The 16,142-nt window shown below is 35.4% G+C and overlaps 2 protein-coding genes across 6 annotated transcripts in view; one reads left to right on the top strand and one right to left on the bottom strand.

Moving 5' to 3' along the window:
- Positions 1-6,049, top strand: part of LOC134382076 (protein FRA10AC1) — a 34,606-nt gene extending 28,557 nt beyond the window's left edge. For 4 of the 5 annotated variants that reach the window (XM_063102231.1, XM_063102234.1, XM_063102230.1 and 1 more), the window contains 2 exons: positions 352-430; positions 2,785-3,285. In XM_063102231.1, coding sequence (XP_062958301.1) covers positions 352-430; positions 2,785-2,827 — 122 coding nt within the window. In that variant the 3' untranslated portion in view covers positions 2,828-3,285. Of the gene's footprint in view, positions 1-351; positions 431-2,784; positions 3,286-5,902 lie in introns of those variants that run through there. The other variant, XM_063102232.1, reaches the window with a different exon arrangement.
- A 306-nt stretch (positions 6,050-6,355) lies between these two features.
- The window catches only part of PDE6C (phosphodiesterase 6C), a 44,367-nt gene continuing 34,580 nt past the window's right edge, over positions 6,356-16,142 (bottom strand). The window contains exons 16-22 of the mRNA XM_063102725.1: positions 14,712-14,812; positions 11,829-11,936; positions 11,676-11,739; positions 9,092-9,166; positions 8,901-8,984; positions 8,356-8,515; positions 6,356-6,417 (exon numbers count right to left, since the gene is read on the bottom strand). Of these exons, the coding sequence (XP_062958795.1) occupies positions 6,356-6,417; positions 8,356-8,515; positions 8,901-8,984; positions 9,092-9,166; positions 11,676-11,739; positions 11,829-11,936; positions 14,712-14,812 (654 nt within the window). The remainder of the gene's footprint in view (positions 6,418-8,355; positions 8,516-8,900; positions 8,985-9,091; positions 9,167-11,675; positions 11,740-11,828; positions 11,937-14,711; positions 14,813-16,142) is intronic.

The following is a 16,142-nucleotide window of genomic DNA, read 5'->3' as shown; positions in this document are numbered from 1 at the left end:
CTTAACTTGCATGTCTTGTATGACCAAGAAAAAGAAGAAACTAAATCAAAGACAGTTGCAAGAGATAATTCCTTTGTATTGCTACTTCAACTCAGTGTGACTTAGAGAAGTCTTTCATGAGACTTTAAATCCTTGGCCTTTTTGCTGAGATTCTTTGGTATCTCTCAGCTTATTCATTTATTTTTAAAAGAATTTACTGTATCTGGGAGAGTGAATTAAATTTTTGGAGAGCCATAAAAGTTAAATCTAAATTGCATTTAAATCCAAAGTTAATTTAAATTGCATTAGTGAGTAGTTCAAAATGTGCTTTAAATATAATACGTTAAAAAAAAATCTCTGTTAAATGAACAGGAAACTCTGATGAGGAAGAAAGTGCTTCAGAATCTGAACTTTGGAAGGGTCCACTACCAGAGACAGATGAAAAATCACAGTAAGTGCTCATATTAACAGATAAGACATATCATTTATTTATTTATTTATTTAAATACATGCCCTTTAAATCAGTTTAGGAAGCTATTACCATAGCCATCATGAATATCTGTTTAATGCCAAGGACTGCTTAGCTTGGTAAGATGAGAGTTTTTGTGTCCAGCTTCCTCATGGCGAATAAATCTTTCATCAGCCCATTTAACAGATGAACCTCTGGTCCTTGCTTGGATTCCTTCAGAGAGTGCTGTTTACTAGCATCCAGAGCAGCCTATTCCATGATACTGTGATCATCATAAATCGAAACAGAGGAGCCCCTTGAAGATTTATAGGGATGTAGAAGTGTACTTGCCAACACCTACTTTAGCCCCTAAAATACAGATAACTCAGTGCACTCGTTGTTCTCTGCTCTGGGATGGAAGAGGAAATGCTGCATAGGTGTGGGCTGGAAAGCTATCAGCTCTTGTCTTATACTGGGATGTTTTAATCTATTAAAAGGGTATAAATGACACCTACCAAATAATAATACCACAGAGTTTATTGTGAAGATTAAATGAAACAAAGGAGGTGAATTACCTCGTACAATACCTACAAATAAAGTAACCACTTAATAAATTTTAGTCCCATTTTGTCAATTCCTAGGCATATTGGTTCAGAATAGAAAGAGACCTGTTGAATCAATTATAATTCATTAATTTAAACTGATTATAAAGCATTTTGCTAATTATATGTTTTTAATGTAATAGAATTTGGGTGTGTTGAAAAGAAGGTTTTTTTTTTTTTAAAGATGACCAGTAAGGGGATCTTAACCCTTGGCTTGGTGTTGTCAGCACCACGCTCTAACCAGCCATCCCTATATAGGGATCCAAACCCATATCCTTGGTGTTATCAGTACCACACTCTCCCAAGTGAGCCACGGGCTGTCCCGAAAAGAAGTTTTTAATAAGCAAGATTACTTTTTCTCTTTTTCTATAACCTTAACCTTTTTTTAATTTTCAACTAAATAATTACTGAAAGTATGGTTATTATAGATCAGATTATTATTGCTGTAAATAAAATATGGCTGTCTAATCTGAACTATTAACCAAACTCCCAGCCATCTATTGGGCACTTCCCCTTGAAGAGCTTTATAACTGAGAAGGACAGGTTTTAGAGTCAACTCATCTTTTTAGGCAATAAAGATACATGAGTAAATCCTCCGAAAGAAAGCTTTCCTGATACATACTCTTTATGTATTCAATTTTTTTTGACATGAATCAAGTTCTGAGCACTTGAGTTCGCACAGAGATTCGACCAATTTCATTTAAGATCTTACTATAATTTTAAAAATCCTACTATAGTTTGCTGTCATGCTAGGGAAAAGAAACTGTAGCATGGGGAATGCCAAATTGCAGGTAATTCCTTAATCAATTTGATTTGATTCTGTAATTAAGTTCTTGTTTAAATTTGAACATAGTTGTGATGAGTTTATGCATTCTCAATTATTTAAAACCAAATGATAGAGTCCTATTATGAATAAATGACCTGAAAGAACATTTTCTAAAGAGACTGGTAGGCTGTCTAATTTTTACTATCCAGCTTGATTTCCTATTCCCAGAAGGAGGAAAAGCAACCATGCATTCATTTAATCCTCACAAAAACTCTATAAGGGAATGTAATCTTCATTTTACAGATAAGGAAACTGAGTTCAGAGAAGATAAGTAACTTGCTCACATAGCTAATAAGTGACAGCTAGGATTTAACACTGTCTAACTTGAAAGCCTGTGCTGTTTCCACTTTATCAGTCTGGCTCCCAGCACTAAGATTTATTTAGTACTTTACAGTTTTCATAGTATTTGATATATTATAATCTAAATTAATATCTCCTTTCATAGTTCTTTGTTTTAGATATAATCTTTACTTCTGCAAATAAATATAATACAAAGTAATAAAAAACTACAGCTTAAGCAGATTTTCCCCATTCCTAGGAGTAAGATTTGTATTTTTCCTTAAAAATAGTTTCTTTTTCATTCTTCTCTTGAGCAGACTATAGTTTTATATGAGAATGAACAGAGAAGATATAAATTAAACCAAAAAGTAAAGAGAAGCAATGACATTCCACAAAGTACTTCAAAGCAGAATCTTAGTGAGGGGTGCTAACATATAAAATATTTTAGTTTTAATCAATCTGGGTATAGTTATGAGTATTCTGGAAACTAAGAATTATTTGATGGCTGAACATGGAAATATATTAACATTTAGAGGAATCAGTCTATATGTCAAATTAAAGTATTTTATTTTTATTAATCTCATATAATGTCACCTACTAATTGTTTTTACTCTATTTTAATCAATATGTATACTTTTTCTTTTAAATAGGGAAGAAGAATTTGATGAATATTTTCAGGATTTGTTTCTGTGAGACAGGAAAAAGAAGACTACATAGAGCTTGTCTCAGATACAATCATGTAAATATGGATATACACTTATATGCAGGGATATACTAAAATATAACTTCTTAACTTTGAGTCATACTCTCAAGGGTTCATGGATGTGCTTCAGGAGATCCAAGCCCTCCTTGACTCTATGCGTAAACTTCTGTGTCCATGTATGTCTTTTGGGGAATGGATCCATAAGTTTCAAATTTTCACAAATCAAATTTTCAAAAGGATTTATTGATTTTTTTAAAAAAGGTAAAGACCCACTTTTATAAAGAGCAAATAGATGGATAGATAAAGGAGAAGATGCCTGACTTGGTAAATAAGAAAGAGGACACAAGTAGAAAATGATCTTAGCACACCAAATTATTTTATTGAGGATAAACTGTTTTAAATGACATTTAAACATGGAATGATTGGCATTAAACTACAAGATAAGTAATTTATTTAGTGTCTTATTTTTAAAAACCAGAAATTTTTCTTTTATTATATATTTGTTCATTAATTGCACAAATATTTATCAGGCTTCTATCATGTGTGAGGCACTGTGCTGGTCCTTGCTATAGAGGAACCATCTAGGAAATAATTATGTAATCATTTCAGAACTTCTATCAGAAAACACTAAATCAGTGTTGGATTTATTAATGTTAAACAGTGTTTGAAAGTCTCTTCATTCCTTGAAGAAATTGTTTTTTTCCATCTAACTCCTTATAGTGAATAAAAAGGAATCTTGAGTTATGAGGAAAAAGTATTTGAAATATCCAGCAGCAAAATTAATATTAGTGGTAATATATTTTTATCATTCTTATGATAAAAATATATTAATAGTTTAGTGGTCATCAGAAAATAAAATTCCTGCAAAATTAAATGATAACTAGGAAGAATATGTAAAGACCCTTTAAAAATAGACCCGTGTGTTTGATATTGCAAATATGGTTAATGACATCAAGTTCATTTACAAATTTAGATCATTATAGAAAATCACAGCTCTTAATCTATTCATACCTGATGGCGGATAATGGGAGTCATATTTTTAAGGAGTCTTTGAAATGGCCTCTAAGATGATGAGTTTAAAGATTAATTCTCTTGCATACCTTTCTCAAACTTTGTTATAGTATAGTCAGTGGTGGTCCACAGACCATTGGTCTGGGCGTTTGAAGTCCTGCTTTCTTATACTTGCTTTTAAGCAAAGTTCATGTATTTGGCAAACCTTTATTGGTGACACGTTTCTACCCTCCATTCAATCTCTGTGACTGAAGAGGGGAAGTTGTCTGAACTGATTGATATTTTGGGGTCCAAAATTATGTAAATCTTAAAGGAATAGAGTTTTCTATGTGGTTTCTAAAATAATAGTGATCGTAGAAGTTTCAAAATTATTTGAAGCAATAGAAATAAGGGAATATGTGCATCACTTACCAGAGATGATGACTTTAATAAAAACACTCATTTGAGTGTAAGATGATGACTTTAATAAACAACGCTCATTTGAGTGTATATTTTGACTTACAGCCATTCCTCATTTTTACCTATTTATTATAACATTTATTCAAAATATCATTCATTCAGTATTTACTGAGTGCCTACCTTGTGCTGGGCACTACTCTAGGTGCCAAGATAGAGCTGTGTGCAAAACAGAAAAAATAGACAAAAATCCCTCCTCATGAACTTTATATGCTAATATGAAAGAAGCAATTGTGATTCTAAGACCTAACTTGTAAAAATATCACAAACATTGATTTATTTCTTGGCTGCTTAAAATTTGAACATTATCTTGTGTATAACAAGACATATTTGAGGTTCATAGATCTTCAATTCAATTCATTATAATTTAGATATCTTTTGACAAAAAGCTGGGAAAATATATGGCATAAATATTATTATATGTTCTGTTTTCCAGTTTCTTCTATGATTATAGATAAGTAAAGGAAGAAATCTTAAATTTTTCTGATATCCAGACACTCATACACTATGTAGTAGAAGTAGTTGTTTGTTCTTAGTTTCTCTTGACAATTTAATATCTAGATTTCCTGGTAAATAGTTCTATTAATTGTTCTTAAAAAGTAATCTCAGTTGAAGTCTTTCCAAACTGCTTTTGTTAATGAAGTTCTTGCATAGTCAAGTCTCATGCTTCTTAATAATGCATAGTATTTATTAGCTGATTTAATTTGCATTAGGATTATCCAATAATCCAATCTGATTATTGTCTTATAAATCAAAAGTTCTTTCAATTAGAAGAATAGTTCTGAACATTAAAAGAATATTATCCAATAATCCAATCTGATTATTTTCTTATAAATCAAAAGTTCTTTCAATTAGAAGAATAGTTCTGAACATTAAAAGAATATTCTTAGTTGCGCTTAACACAATAACTGATTTCAGACTTTGAAGGGGGGATGCATAGGACAAAGACATAGTTTTTATAAACTGCCAAAAGGTGTGATCTCTATCGTTCCATTATTAAGTGTTAAAAAGTAGAGAAGAGAGATAATTAGCATTTCAGATGCAATAACATTTGACATTCTTTTTTCTTTGTTTCTATACTGTATTTACTCTTATGTTCAGACATATTGAGAGATTTTTAGTTGAGGAAGTGGTTTGATGTATGAATCACAATTATGAATGTTACGGGCTGAATTGTGCCCTCCACCCCCCCATTTATATGCTAAAGTTCTAATCCCCAGTATCTCATAATGTGACTATATTTGGAGTTCAGGTGTGTTAACAAAGTAATTAAGATTAAAGTGAGGTCCCATGGATGGGCCCTAGTCCAATATAACTAGTTTCCTTATAAGAAGAGATTAGGACACAGACACACACACAGAGGGAAGACCATGTGAAGACTCAGGGAAAAGATTGCTATCTACAAACCATGCGGAGAAGCCTTATGAGAAACCAACCCTGCCAACACCTTGATCTTGAACTTGTCGCCTCCAGAAATATGGGAAAGTAAATTTCTGTTGTTTAAGCCACCCAGTCTGTGGTGCTTTGTTATGGCATTCTTAGCAAATAAATACAATTAATAACTTATTTTTTTTTTTTGTCTTTTTCTGACCGGTAAGGGGATCGCAATCCTTGGCGTGGTGTCGCCCGCACCGCGCTCAGCCAGTGAGCGCACCTGCCATTCCTATATAGGATCCGAACCAGTGGCGGGAGTGCTGCTGCGCTCCCAAGCGCTGCACTCTCCCAAGTGCGCCACGGGGCCGGCCCCAATTAATAACTTTTAAAAAAAGAATTTGTAACTAGTTTCAGGATTGCATATTTATTACTTTAAAATAAATTGGCACCAAAAATACACCTATTTTTGTCTTATTTTTCACTTTTGTTGAATTTTATTTTATCCTCAGGGTTTTCAGGCTAGTGATATATATTTTGATAGTCACAGGGTAGTTTTTCTGAAGATTCTTTTACTCTGTTACTTGATGGTTTGCTAAATGAAATTTGCTGACGTTCTTTCGAATGTTTTTTAGTTTTCTTCAAAAGTAAAATGATATTTGAAATTTAGACGCATTGGATTATAACATTAGACATGTTTTGGACTTTTTGTCATCAACACCACCTCCTGAGTCTTCAGCAGCTAGTAAAAGTGAGAAAAGCAGTATTATTAGGAGTCAGTGGATATATAGTGTTTCTATTCTAACCCTTATGATATTAGTGTCACCTTAATAGCCTGCATAGTAATTTTAACCTATAGCAAGTACTAAGGGTTTGACCGTTTAAAAACTTGAATCATATTCAAGATTGATCCATTAAAAAAAAAATCTGATAAATGGTTAGCCAGTTAATATCTCAGTTTCTCGCTGAGACTATGCAACCTGGAAATCTAAGCTTGATGCACAAAGCTTGATGCACAAAGCTTGATGCCTGGGGATACAAAATGATGTTCTTAGTCCACTAAGAACTCAATGTAGTAGAAAAAATATACAGAAGTGAATTTTTATGTAAAACTATAGAAGATCCATATCCAATACTAAAAGAAATGTCAGGAGCCACTCAAAGGACCTGATAGTCTCTTCGTCATAAAATTGAGATAAAGGTTAAATTTAATAGTACTAAGAAATACCCTTGCTTTTCACTTGCTCACTAAAAATCACTTACCGTTTTGAAGTGCAGACCGGATTTTACCACTTTCCTGTTTAAGTCCCTGTAGTGACTGTGGAAGACTGTGAAATCCTTAGCCAGGCCTTCAAGGCAATGCACTACCTGCAGCTGCCTCCACCACCAGCTGTGTCTGGTGCTTTGCCCTCCTTGCCCTCTGCACTCCAGCTACACCAGTTTTCAGATTCTTCAATTACACTTCAATGCCTTTGTGCGTATTCGGTTCCTTTTTTTCCTCTCCAACCCGTCCTTTCTGTGGTTAGCCAAAGCTAACTGTCTTGAGACTTCAGCATAAGCATCCTTCAGGAAAGCCTTCCCTCTGCCCCATACTTTCTCTGACCCTCACAGTTACAGTTAGATCATCAGTTGTGCATTGACTGATGAATGTCTAACTCTCCCACCAGATGGTAAGCTCTTTGAGATTAGGACCCCGTCTTTCCCCAGGGCCTAACACAGGGCCTTATACGGAGTAGACACCCAATAAATACATAGTGAATGGAAATCAATGGAGTCCGAAACTGCTGTTTTTATTCTGTTGAAGGATATCCTTAATTCTTAAGGAAAATACTTGCTGTATAATTTTTTTTAAATACCACTGTACACAATAAAACCATCTAAAAGGAATGTTGTATCTTTTTAAAAGGGCTTTCCACATAGAGAAGATTTGTTAAACAATAAGAATTCCTTAGAAAAAACCTTTAGAGTACTAAACTTTTGAGACAAAAATTAGCATTCCACTTTCAAGATGCCATTTGGTCATTTGATGAACTAATAGTTGGCCCTAAGCATTTTAACAGAGGCTTTCTGAAAACTGTTAAACCTGATTGACTTCAGGAGTAGAAATTTCATGCCACGAAAAATAGCACCATGTGGAGATATTTGGGAGTAACAGGCAAAATCTTGAAGTATCCTTCAAGTCACCCCACTCAGCTGGCCGGCTTAACTTTACATGTAAGGCTTCCTTTAGCTGGAGATATGTGAAATATTATCAGATAGAGAAGAATATTAAGCCCAGAGAGTTTAAGCAAGTTGCCCAAAGTCTCAGAGCTAATGCTGTGGTAACATCATGACTAAAACTTTTCCCACCTAGCTCTGGTCCCACAGACTTTGTGGTTTTCAAATTATTCTTAAAAAACCAATGTTCTGCAGAGGCATCTCAGGAGCCACCGTCTAGAGGAGTGAAGAAGCCTAGCTCTAACTACTTCAACTGGATCAGTCAATTCTATCTGGAGTTATACGTAAGATCTTGTTTGGGGGGAAAAAACTTGAAAACCACTAATTAACTTCTCATAATTATGAGTCTGCACCAGTAAGGCTGGTTCCCTGTTTGCATTTACTTTTTATGCCTTTGTCATGTGACGTTAAGCTCAACCTGACTTCTGCCTACTAAACGAAGCACAAAGAGATTCCATCTAACCTTTTTCCATTGTGTTTCCTTTTTCTTCTTCCTGCTTTTTCATCTCTTCAATTTCTTTCACCTTTGCATCATGCTCATCGGCTAGGGTTTTCCATTCTACTCTGTTATTCTGAAGACCATTCAGCATAGGTGTGATTTCACTGTGAAACCGTGAGAACTCCTAGAGAGAATTTTAGGTCAGAAACTATTTAAATTATAAAGTTGATTTTCAGTATTTTTCATATGCAGAGAAGAAGCTGTAAGGAAATATTACAGTGCTTGGAGCTGCTAGGATTAGCTTAACTTGGTGCCTTTGAAGACTGGAAAAGACAGGTGCTGTCTTTCCTGCCTGCCTAAGTAAATCTGTTCAATTTGCTCACATCTGAGTTCTCGCACCTTTTATTCTGCCCCTGAAGGAGATTAACGTAAAACCTCAAACTGCATTAGAGAAACTATGACACCCCCAATGGTTTTCCATGCGGGTGACTTTTATTTTGGTTACAGTTTGAAAGAAAAATTCCCATCCAAATGATTATAAATTTCATTCAAGTAATTTGTTTACTCACCTTATATACAAAAGTACAAACAAAATCAATAAATCCAACTTGAAGTTTGGGTAGTTCATCTTTTTTGTTTCTGTCCATCATGGGCTAGAAAGAGAAATAAATCCTTTTAAGATAGGATTCTAAGATTTAGTGAACAAAACAGACTGATTTGTCCCAATAATTTTTATGGATTTTTATGGCAAGGTCTTTACAATTGGTTGTTGCTGCAGCACTGTTCTCTCCAGATCTCCCTGTTCCCAAAATTCACTGGCAACCAGAAGTGCTACCTACAAATGAGAAAGGTGAGGTTCAGTAAATCCACTTATGAATAGAGAACTTGCATTTTATTAGTACGAGTGACATTTAGAGATAGAGTTTATAGTCAGTGCTTGAGGTGTCGTCAAATCATATGCTTTAAGTTTTAAAAAGATGTCATTAACAGATTATATTGAAATAAGAGAGGGAAACTTTTTCTCCTGTTTCGGTGTTCTAGACTTACCCTGGGAGTGTCTATCTCCTATTTGCTATTGCCACCACTTCTCAACAATAAAAAAGGAAATGAGAGAATGTTTAATTCCATTAAACATCGTGCTTCAAGCTCTAACCAAGTCCTCCTTTGTCCTGCCTATCTGTTAGCATCTAGCATACATATATTTTTGTGTGGGGATGTACACACACACACACACACACACACACACACACAGATTAGTACATAGCATTACTTGATTACAGTGTAAGCATATTTGAAGTTTAATTTATAGCGTTAAAATCTATCAAGTTCATCAAACACCTGCCAGCTGCCTTGTACCGGCATGAGCCAGGGATCCCAAGAGGAATAAAGTGTGACCTTGTTCTTTAAATGTTCAGTTTAGCGAAGACAGCCATATAAACAGTATGGTAAGTGCTATAATAATAATGATAGTATAAGTGCTGTGGATCAAAGAGAAGGGAGTAAAGATGGCTCATGAAGGAGGAAGGTTGCATTTATACTATATTGTCAAGAATGAATGCTAATTTGCCAGGTAGAGAGGGGAAGATTGTGTAAAGAGAGAAAATTGAACATTCGGAGCTTTCGTGAGTAGCAGCTTAGAGAATGAGGCGTGGCGTGGGAGTGGGGGGAAATGAGCCTGGGAGTGTGAATTAAGGACAGGTAGTGACAGGCCATGCAGACCTCGCTGGGAAGTTTGAACTTGATTCTCTAGGTTAGTGGTTTTTGTTCCTGGAGACCTAGGGTTCCTCTGAAGTGCACTAGGGGCCCAACAGGGTGGAAGCCAAGAGAGATTAAAGCTAAAGCGGCTTTGCTTTTTTCTCTTTTATAAAGTGATCTTTGTACAAGTTTTGTGGGGGGAAAATGGATGTCTTTTTTTTAAAAAAGTTGGAAACCTCTGTCAATGGGAGTTTAGAGACTTTGAAGTGGTGGAGTGGCTGAGCAGAGCTCTGTTTATAAACATCCCAGCAGCAGGTCAGAAGGTGGGTGGGGGAGTTAATGATGAGAGGAGATCAATGAGGAGGCTGTCACCACAGTTCTGACAGAAGTCTGGACCGAGGCAATGGCAAGGGTGACAGAATGATTTGGAAATGGAGGAGATAAGTTCAAGCAAGACCCCAGGTTTCTGGCTTGGGTGATGGCATGGATAAGGAATGTAGGAGGAAGAGCAGGCATGTCAAGATGGAAAGAGGGTTGGTATTTGGTTTTGGACTTGATAGTGATGGAGTTCAGGACAAGCTACTTCCAAATATTCGAAACTAAAGAAATTTGGGAAAATTACTCTCACATTCCCCTCAGCCCTTCTCCCCTAAAGCAGATCATAAACCCTAGGAAGGATTTTCTGACCTTCCCCTGAAGCAGGTCATGAGACCCTCATTCAAGAGGTGCCCTCCCTGTTCCTGGAGGAAAGGAGCCAAGACAGGTGCCAGGCAGAACCTGAACAAACAGGCCTTGCTATTTCCCCAGTTTATTACCCTTAGACCACACCCCTTTTGGCCAATCCTATTTCTTCATGGCTATCCACTTCTTCATCAAACCTAACATAAAAATACACGTTTAACTGTTTCTTAGGGTTTTGATTTCCTTCATGTCATGTAAAATTTTAATACATCTGAATGCTTATCTCATGTTAATTCGTCTTTTGCTGTAGGGGCCTCAGCCGTGAACCAAGGATGGGTGAGAAAAAGCTATTTTTTCCTCCCCTACAATGGGTTCCAGTTATTCTGTCTTTACAAATACAATCTACATTTATAGTTGAACCCAGTTAATTCTGGCTTCTCTCTGCTTAGAGTTTTCCCTGGAAGTTATTGAAAGAAAAGAAGTTTCTTTCATCCAGTTAGTGAGAAAGCAAGTGGTAAACTAGCACCTAACCCCTCTCGCTCCCCATGTAGGGGAAAGCAACTTCAAACGTGAACTCAGCCAGTGCCTTCTAATAACTGACAGCACATTGAAGAAGAGATTGTATGTACAAAACCACCCTTGATAGAGGAAAGCACTAATAATTCATCCTGGTCTTGGCCTGACTTACCTCCTCTATTAAAAAACTCAGACATTCTGTACATAATTTTACATAATTTTTTTTACAGCCTGTTCAATGATAAGGAATTCTTTTGAGAAAGCATTTTCATGCCAAAGGCCCCTCTATTTACCTTATTTTGGGGCATGATCAAGTAACCTTTTGTCTTACCGATGTTTGTAATTTGTCAGAATAGAATTCTGAGGTTGCCAGTGATCTTTATGTGGACTTTTACACGGGATCTACACAGTATCTGAGAGTGTGACAGAAAAGAAAACGTAACTGGACTCACCTGACTTTGTACCTCCCAGGGCTTGGTTATAGCAGACAAGTCACACGCAGTCATCATCATTGCCCTTAGGAAGAAAACGAAAATTGTTAAAATAGAAAGAAATACAAAATAAGTTATTTTTGCCAAAAGAGAAATAAGATTCTAACTACCCACATGATAATCTCTTTTTTGGTTGTATCAGTGGTTACATACTTGACGGCCTCTTCTTCAGTTTTCATTTGTGCACAGGCATCAACAATCTTTTGAAACATGGTTCTCTTCCTAGAAAAGATATAACTGTGCAACAGTTTTAGCATATAAAAACAGAGAGGAAAGATATCTTAAATACAGTTTTCAGATTTTGTGTTCCCACTTTGCATAGGGATGTAAAGCACATAGAAAAGTCTAAGGGGCCAAGTGATAAGAGAACAGGGAATGGCTATAAAACTTTGGCATAGAAAGGGCTTAAATCAGAAAAAGCACAAACCATAGAGGGGGGAAAACCAGGTAAGTTTGAATACATTAAAAGTTACTTATGAGAAAAGAGATCATAAACAGAAAGGCCACAGACTGTGATATCACGACACATATAACCAACAAAAAATTAGATCCCAAAATATATGGATGCTCGCTCTCACTGGTCATCAAGAAGATACAAATTTGAGTAATAAAATACCATCTCACACTCATTAGATTAGCAAAATAAATTTTAAATGTGCCCAGATCAAAGGTATTCCAGATGCAAGATAACAGGAACCCTTGAATACTGCTGGTGGGAGTGTAAATTGGCACAACTACTCAGGAGTGCAGTTTTGCAATGTGGTATAAAACTGAAGATACGCAAACCCTATAGCGTTCCCATTTCCACGTGTGTACGTGAGAGAAACTCTCCTACATGTATAAGGATATACAGTGTAGCACTGTAGGCAATGATGAAAAACTGGAAACAATCTAAACGTCCCTGAATAGAGGAATAGGTAAATTAATTGTGATGTACTCAACAGGTGAATACTCTGTACAGTTAAAAGGCATGAAATGGATCTCCATTTATTACAAAGAGTAAATCTTTAAAACATAATGTTGCGTGAAAAAAGCAAGTTGCAGAAAGGTATGTACAGTTTGATACCATTTATGGAAAAATTTAAAACACACTTATTACCATACAAAACATGGATGGAAAAGATGAATGCACATCATCATCAGATGGTAATATTTTTGAGGGAGAAGAGAAGGGATTTTCACAGCAGGGTAGAGACGGAATGCCTCAATTTCATCACTAATCTTTTTTTCTCCTTAAAAATAATCTGGGGCAAGTGTGGCAAAATTTAGTGTTGGGATTATGTCCAACTAAAAAGCTTCTGCACAGCAAAAGAAAAAGTAAACAGAGCCATAAGACCACCTACAGAATGGGAGAAAATATTCACAAACTATGCATCTGACAAGGGATTAATAATATCCAGAATATAAAAGGAACTCAAACAACTTAGTAAAAAAACAAGTAACCCCATTAAAAAATGGGCAAAGGTGCTTAATAGGTATTTCTCAAAGGAAGATATACAAATGGCCAAAAGACATGAAAAAATGTTTAACATCACTAAGCATCAGGGAAATGCCAATCAAAAACCATGTTGAGATTATCATCTCACCTGTCAGTTAAACTGGCTACTGTCAAAGAGACAGACAATTAAAAATGCTGGAGAGGACGTGGAGAAAGGGGACCCCTCCTACACTGTTGGTGGGACTGTAAATTAGTGCAGCCATTATGGAAAACAGTATGGAGGTTCCTCAAACAACTACAGATAGAACCGCCATATGATCCAGCAATCTCACTGCTGGGTATGTGCCCAAAGGAATGGAAATCATCATGCTGAAGAGATATCTGCACTCCCATGTTCATTGCAGCTCTATTTATCATAGCTGAGAGTTGGAACCACTTAAATGTCCATCGACCTACAAAAGGATAAGGAAAATGTGATAAAAAGGAATGAAATTCTGCCATTCGTACCAACATGGATGAACTTGTAGAAAATTATGTTAAGTGAAATAAGCCAGGCACAGAAAGAGAAGTACCACATGTCCTCACTCATAAGTGATTAAAAAAATGAAACAAAACAAAAAACAAAAAAACAAAAAAAGAAAGATACAACAATCACAATAATTCCTTGAACTTTCAAAATGAGAGAACAGAACTGAGACCACCAGAGGTGGGAAAGGGCGTGGGGGAGAAAGGGTTAAGGAGAAATTGGTAAAGGGCCATAAAAAATGTTTATATTGTGTAATGATAAAAAAAACATAAACAAAAATCTAAAAAATTAAAAAACAAAATTTAGCATTTGTTGAATCTGGGTTATACATATATGGATGTTTATTATATTATTCTAAGTATTTGTCTTCATGTTTGAGCTATTTAATAATTAAATTTTTTAATTGAGATGGATCAGAAAGGCATAATTTGACAATGCCCAAGTCACTGAATATTTGGATTCTCTACCTAGTTTACTTTGTTCTAATCCATTTTCACCAAGTAACTTTATGCTTACAAAAAAATGTGAAAATACATGAAGTGTCTGGTCTCCTTGGCCATAATATTATTGTAAATGGACTGGCACTCTGTGGCATATAACTTAGTTTTGTGTTCAGCTTCCAGGCAGGATCAAAATTGTGAGCTTGAAACACTAATTACCAGATTCTGGACCAATTTGAATTCACCAGGACAAAAAGCCACCTTGTAAGGTTTCTTGGCATGACTCTTCCCTCAGTGCACAAACTCCACTGCATATTCTTCAACACAGTCTTCTTCAGATAACAAACTACGTAACAGTAGGGGCTTTAGTTTTTAAAGTGTTTCTAGATGTCTAGTAAATTCACTGTCAGGCAGCAATCTTGAGGGTATTCTAATTGATAATCCAAAAGGAAAACAAACGTGTGTGTGTATGTGTGAGTAAATGCCTTCTAACTTTAATGCAACAGATAATTTTTGGCACAGATAATTTAACAGATAATTTTTGAACCACACAGAGTATAAGGGCATTCTGTTGTGCAGAGTTATATACTTACTTGAAATATAAAGCCAGGTCAGTTGCTATTATTGCAACCTCAAACAAATGAATAACTGTTTCAAACTGCCGCTTATTTAGATTCTGGAAAATGTTTAAACTCTGTAGGATGAAAATTCACAAAAAGGTGCAATCATTAATTTGCCTTTAATTCAACAAACAGACATACCAAACCATGCTTAATGACAAGAAAATCTAGGTCATTCGACACTTTATTTGCTTTCAGTTTTTAACTCATGGATTAGATAAACCCCTCTATTGTACTTTGAGTAAGATAATTTAATTTAAACTATAAAAGTAGATACTGTTAGCAAATGTTCAAGTAATCGATCTTTAAGATTTCAGAATAAATAAAAGTGTTTCCTTCCAGGAAAAAAAAATAACTTCCATCAATAAAAAATAGCTTAAAAATTTGCTTGCATTACTTGAGAAACTTTAACAAATAAATAATTTCTGGGAGATGTCCAATTGTTAGACATGTTGCATTATCCACCAGGTAATTTCAGAGTGATCAGAGAAACCATTGGTCTTTCAGAAACTGAAAATTACCCTAGTACTCATGTATATGTAGGAAAAATAATGAAATCCTCTCATGCTATCCTTAACTGTTTTCTTGCAATTATATTTTGCAAAGATTTAACTAGACTTTTCTTCAAAGGGTTTCTCATTAATAATTTCTTCACATATGGATCAACTTCATTTCTTAGTGTTCTAGAAAATGAAAGGAGAAAGCTGAGAGTTGTTTTAAAAGCTCTGATATTCCAAATAGACCATTTTAGTTATACAGGCCAGAAGACAGATGTATCGTAGTTCTGCCAAATGAAGTTGAAAGTTACAAAATAGAGAAAAATCCCACAGGAAAGAAAGAGGATATAGCCTATTAACCTTTGTACAGATAGAGGTAGCATAATGTGGAAAGAATACTGAACTAAGCACCAAATAATAATAGCAAACATTTACTTAGTTCTTACAGGTTCTAAGTGCTGTATGAATGCTCTAATCCCCTCACAACAAACCATAGCACAGAGAGGTTAAGTAACTTGCTCAAGGTTAAACAGCTAGCATGTGACAAAACTTGTATGTAGACCAAAGCAGCATGGCTACAGTCTGTGCTCTTAATCTCTGCACTACACTACCTCTCAACAAGGTGCCCAGGTTCAGTTCCTGGTTTCACCACTTGGTAGTTGTATAATCCTGGATATTTCACTTAACATCTTGAGTATATGTTTTCTCAAATGGAGATAAATAACAGCTGCCCTGCCTACCTGCCTAGTACTTTGTCTATGCTCAGTAAACATTTGTGGAATGTTGAATAAAATGAACTGAGAATGCATTTCAAAACTGCAATTTGCTATAAAATTTAGTTATTGCTGTATTATTTTTATTGTTACGTAAAGTTTTGAGGCTAGCTCTAGGTTAAAATAAAATTGCA

This window comes from Cynocephalus volans, chromosome 7 (genome assembly GCF_027409185.1).
Source record: "Cynocephalus volans isolate mCynVol1 chromosome 7, mCynVol1.pri, whole genome shotgun sequence".
In the NCBI taxonomy this organism is placed as follows: Eukaryota; Metazoa; Chordata; class Mammalia; order Dermoptera; family Cynocephalidae; genus Cynocephalus; species Cynocephalus volans.
The sequence above is the reverse complement of the archived record's forward strand: the minus strand, read 5'-3'. Positions and strand labels throughout refer to the sequence as shown.